At 37.5% G+C, this 6,000-nt stretch overlaps 1 protein-coding gene across 1 annotated transcript in view; it reads left to right on the top strand.

Annotated features, from left to right (window-relative positions):
- cyth3b (cytohesin 3b) overlaps positions 1-6,000 on the top strand; it is a 33,651-nt gene that overhangs the window by 14,115 nt on the left and 13,536 nt on the right. Inside the window, exons 2-3 of the mRNA XM_017421857.3 lie at positions 4,637-4,719; positions 5,145-5,209. Of these exons, the coding sequence (XP_017277346.1) occupies positions 4,637-4,719; positions 5,145-5,209 (148 nt within the window). The remainder of the gene's footprint in view (positions 1-4,636; positions 4,720-5,144; positions 5,210-6,000) is intronic.

Genomic DNA, 6,000 nt, shown 5'->3' on the forward strand with positions numbered 1-6,000 from the left:
AAGTATTATGATGATGCATTGATTTTAACTGGAAAAGCAGCTCTCTATATCATAATTTGAAAAGGTTGAGCAGTCAAGCATTGATAATTCATGTGGGTGAGTATGGGGTTAAACGGCAAATGTTTGTACATAACCTAATATGGATTTCTTTTTAGAAGGCCTACTCTCTCTGGAAATGCACACACTTCGATGCACACTTGTATATTTTCAGGCTTTCTTGAATTTTGCTTCAGATGTCCAGTGCAGACGGTGCGGTAGTAAATGCCTTCACAGTACCATCAGATTATGGATGCTACAAACACACACACAAAAGGGGTTTGTTAGCCCAAACAGGCTTTGTCCCCTCAGACAATTTGTCCCTTTCTCTGTCCCTGCTGAGCTCTCCCAGCCAGCGTAGGAATCATAGAGACTTTTACGCATTACAGACGTAAGTTGCCTGCAGGGTCTCTCTGCTCCACAATTACTGCTTTATGAGGCAACAACGTGGCCAGAAAACAAGAGCAAAAGAGGCAGAGGGTGTGAAGATGTCTAGCTGGCTCATATATGTTCTTACATCACTCTTTGATGCTTTTCTTTGCTGTTTGGCAACTAAGTGCTTCTTACAGGGTGGTGTTGCCTCTTCTTAGTTTTTTTTTTGCTTTTATTTGTCTACTTTAAACAATCTCTCTCCCAAGGCTGAAAAATTTAAAGATCAGAAAGAGGATGCACATTAACTCTGACAGAAAAGTCTTGTTAGCAGCCTTTAACTGGCTTTTGATTATGTCTGAAGATCATTTGAAGTGGGCTGAACTGTTAGAAGAAGGAAGGAGGCTCTCAAAGTGTTCTGATTGGATAAATCATCTGATCATCACCAGCAAACATCAATGAATCAGATCGATGGAGCAGCACCACTGGAGTCAGTTTGAGACCGAGCATAAAAACAGTGGAAGCATCTTTCTTACCTTTATTTATACAGGAAAACATCTCTTGAGACTCATTGTCTCATTTACAAGAGAGACCTGTTAAAATGAGTTCTTAAGTGTTATTTTTTGGTTTGCTTTTGCTTTAGTTACTTTCTAGTTTTTGTAAAACAGACACAATTTGCAGCTAAACTAACCGATTCATCACCCAACATTCTTGATTGTCATTACGTCTTGATTTTGTCCATATCGGCTGATTGCTTCCAAAGATTAGGCTTTAGTAAACAGTCCTTTTCCAACCTCGGGTCCTTCAGCATAAACAGCTCAAATTTTCACTTAAGTTTTTCAAAACGCTACAAAATATATATAAATGAGAATATAACACCACTGGTATTAGTAGATGTGTCTTTCTTTGTTGTTATTAAGCAAATTCCAACATTCAGTGCTTTTAGAAAATAAAATTGCGAAAAGAGGATGCGTATAAAGCTTGCCAGGATTTTTAGTGTGAAATAAGATTTTTCTTCCGTGCAGTCAAACCATTAAAAGAGCTCCTTTTGATGTCTTTACATATTCAGTGTGAGTCATCATATGGTCTCGCATTGCTTGTTAGACATGGTATTTATACTCCATTAACCCTTGACCCATTTCACATTCAATGTAAGGATAATCACCCATAAAAGTTGCATTCTTTTTATATGTTTTAAATAAGTTTTACTTTTTCAATTTACTTCTATTTTTCTTTCTTTCCTCTTTTGGTTTGTTAGCTGATGGATACTGTGAGCGTCAGGGTGCATTAGAGTGACAGCTCCCAGTATCTGAACCAATCTGGGTTTCTGCACTTGTGACCGACTGCTCGTCTCTGAATGTAATAACCTAATAGTTTGTGCTACTTTTGTCACGTTGTCTTCCAGAGCAGGACGAATGAAACTGATTTCCGCAGTGTGAAAATAGATCCAGTAGATAAATAAGAGAAGAAATAACTTTCCTTTTTTTATCCATCATTATTTACAGTCATGGGGGAGTGGGCCTGAACGGCAAAGCTGCTTAGTGGAATGATTCAGTGGGGGGATTTGAATCTGCGCTCACCCCCACTTCAAGCACCGGAGTTGGAGGCGAACAAAGAATGAGATGGAGGGGGGAGTGTGTGCGTGTGTGATGGCGAGAATTGTAGAAGCGCAATCTGGTATGGCTCCATGTGAAAATGACCTACTTCCTCTTAGCTCGCTCTAAAACGAATCGCTGTTTTTTGATGTGTGGAGGAGCGACGGGAGAAGTCTGTGGGGGGCAGAGGTTGACGATGAAATGAAGGCTAAGTGGTTGGCTTTTGGGACCTTCTGTGTAGAATAAAATTATGTTATGTGTGTGAAATGTAAACCTCGTATGTGTGGCGTGTGCAGCATGTATTCACCTGAGCATAAGCTGCCCGTGAGCATTAAAGGAGGTATGCTGCACAATGTGTAGCTTTCTGTCTCTGCAGCTTTAATTACCCTAAAAGAGACAGTGATGATAGTTAAATAACAGAAAACCAATATATCAGGGGACAGAACTCAGCAGATGCTGAATAAATGAGTGTGTGTCGAACACACAAGATGTTACAAAGCATCTCCCTTTTTTCACAAGAATTCTTTTGAGGTTTAAAAGAAACTTTTTATGGGAAATTTCCTCATTGATAACTCCTATTTTCTCCCGCTGAAGGGGGATGTTTCTGCCTATATGAGTGTGTTTGTTTGTCTGGCGCGCTGGCAAAATATCTCACTATACACAGAACGAATTTAATGAAACTCGCAGAAAGTCATCACTGATATTGAACTAAACGTGTATGTGGTAGTAGTTGAGTCATACTCCGGGCGTTAACAAAACTTGTGGGATCTCATGATATCCCATGAGACTGTGCATAATATCATTTATAAGGTTTGACTAAAATGACTATAACTCCGTTCCATCTCATTATAGGATTATATTAGTTTAACGCTCTGGCGTAGAAAGTGAACAATATACATTCATTGATGAAATGCTAGGCCTTTACTTGTGTCTACTTTTAACACTTGTGGCATAATGTAATGATCAAAACATGTTTATACTGCATTGAGGGAGTGGAACATAGATTTTATTTTAATATATATATGTTAAACAACATGTGATATTGTCAGTTTAGATAGAAGGAATGACATGTATTTGCACATTTAATGTTAATTTATAACCTTACATGGAAAGTTGACCCTTGGATCATATACAGCACACAGTTGTCTGTCTTGCTTGTACTACTGTTTACACATCAAGTTTGATTAGTCTGATGTCTAATTTGATGGGATGTCAGCAGCAGCTTTTTTTTTTTTAAACAATAAAATAGTGGTGGGCACTCTTTTAAAAGCAGAAACCTGGTTGCTCAAGAAAACCCACAAACCTTACTGTAACAAGTTTCAACAAGCTTTTGCAGTTGAAACTATTTCCTTTCGACCAAACTAAAATCATCAACTGCAGACTGCAAATACGAGTCACGTTCTCCTGGTGTAAACAATTATGTCACACTAAATAGCTGAGTTGTAACATGAGTTATATTTTGTTTAACTCGCACAGAAACGATCCATGTGGCTGCAAAGAGTTCCAGACCAGAGGGAAATATGTAAATTAGATTTTCAGGAGGGGGGATTTTCCCTTTTAAAGCTTACATAATCATGCTTTGTATAATAATTTTTAGCCACACGGGGCACGTCTACACTTCTGGCTCCATTCCACGTCTATGGACACAGTGGAGCATTTAGCAGCTAATGAAACATATACGCTCCTGAAGAGTTTAGGAAAAACTTAATTTTACGTTAATGAGACTAACACAAAAACACTCCATATGATTGATACTGATGTTTAATTGTTTATATATGGAAACAAGCAACTGCTTGCTTACAAATGCAAACTTGAAGTAGCCGGTATGGTCAGTTCTTGCTTGAAAAACATGATGGCAACACTTACATTTAGTAGCTATTGTTATTTCTTATTAGATCATGATAAACATTGGATTTCCCATTTTTTTCCAATTTTCTTTTTCCTTTTTTCTCCTCTGGTCAGTTCACACGTTGTTATCTCGACACTCTCAATTCTGTCATAAATATCTTTTCTAGTAACAACTTAATAAAAGCATCATTTAGGAGCAGGGCAGCTGGGAAACAGAAGCACTTTTGACTGTAATCTTTATTAGTTGTTAATGTTTACTTACTATTTCTAAACCATGGTATAATATGGACTCAAATCACTTGCAACAAGGTGGTAAAAGCTCCTTTCTCCTCCCAAGAACGGCACTCATCATTTATTAAACCAGAATTATGAATCAGAATTGTAATCATAACACTTCAGAGGGGAGAATTTTAATAAACTACAGCTCGTAAACTCAAAGGTTGAACTGGTTTCCCCTCAACAGTGTAACCACCTGCTGGGTTAAATAAAATATGCAGAGGAATAAAGGTAGCACAAACAACCTGCGGCGCCAGAGCCTCTTGCTTCTCAGTCGCTTTACTGTGTTTAATTCACATACCCGAAATGAAATGGCACTTCTGTCCATTAGCACATTAATTTAGGTCATATTTGATGTCTTTCGGATGGGTTCATTGAACAGGTTCATTGAACAGGCTTAATCCTCGTGACTCTGACCGGCTGGTTGGTGGATGAATTAATTTAATCCATCGTCATCACCCTGCCCCTTCCTCTCACTCACACGCCGTTTCATTTTCCCCTGTATTTTCCAGTGCCCGAGGACCTGTCTTTGGAGGAGAGAGATGAGCTGTCGAACATTCGACGCAGGAAGAAAGAGCTTTTGGATGATATAGAAGTGAGTAACAACAATGCTTTCATTTGAGGGAGAACAAGAAATTTATCAAAATGGTTGTTTTTTTCCTTAGGATTAAATCCAGTAGCTCAAGTTATTCAAGTCTGTTGGATGTTGGATGTAGGAAGAAGTCTGATCTCATGCACAGCAAATTTTGTTCTGTATGTTATGGTTTTTCTAGTATATTTCTGTGCAAAGTGTATAAAAAGCATCACTGCTCATAATCATTTCTCGTTGTCTGTAACAATCCAATACAGAATAAACACCTGCTGAATATTAAAAATGACTAAATTGCCTTAGAAATCCCAAACTGTTTAAAAACCTTTTATTAAGATCTTTAAAGCTTTTTTAAACTTCAGAGCTTCAGTGTTTTGAATTAGCATGTCTCAACACAAAAATAAGTATTAAAAAAAGTTATCTCTTTGCAGCGGCTGAAGTTTGAGATTGCAGAAGTTATGACTGAGATCGAACAGCTAACCTCTGTGGGGGAAAGGTGAGTTTGGTTTAATTTATCTTTCTGCTTACTATCTGATGATTTTTACAGCCCAAAGTAGGGTTTATTTTATCGCTTTCCGCCAAAGCTAAAGGTGAAAACGTTTTTGCTCGTGTCTCTGAGTTTGTCATGCTGGCAAAATATCTCATGAACCACTGGACCGATTTTAAAGAATCTTTCAGAAAGTAATGACTGGATGTTTATTTACAACTAATTAATTTTTGGAGTCAACCTGACTCAAGATGGTCACCGCAGCTAATTGACCTTAGCCAACACAAAAGTGGCGTTAGCTCACTCAGTTTTAGAGATATTGAGCGAAAATTTGATGCAGTAGTATCTGAGAGTCATCCCTAACATGCACTTTGAGTGCTAACAGATCACAAGAAAGCTGTCTTATCATAAAATTATCTTAGTTTAAATCTCCGGTATTATTTGCAATCTGTCATGAATCGATTGGCTTATAATTACTATTAAGATTAATTAGATTATTAGTTTTCAGAGATTTTTGACAAACCCCCATCATCCCCATCATCACCTTTTCTCAGAGTCCATGATGACACATTTACATCACTCACCTGTATCTAACAAATGATTCAACACTAGAATATATTCAGCTTAAAGTGATATGAAACTGAATTTTGAATATGAACTTTTTCTAAAATTGTTTTTTACGTAGGTATCAGCCAATGTGCAGCTAATTTTTCTGTTTCTCAATCAATCAATCAAATTTTATTTGTATAGCACATTTCAGCAGCAAGGCATTTCAAGGTGCTTTACATAATTAAAAAACA

This window comes from Kryptolebias marmoratus, linkage group LG12 (genome assembly GCF_001649575.2).
Source record: "Kryptolebias marmoratus isolate JLee-2015 linkage group LG12, ASM164957v2, whole genome shotgun sequence".
Lineage (NCBI taxonomy): Eukaryota > Metazoa > Chordata > Actinopteri > Cyprinodontiformes > Rivulidae > Kryptolebias > Kryptolebias marmoratus.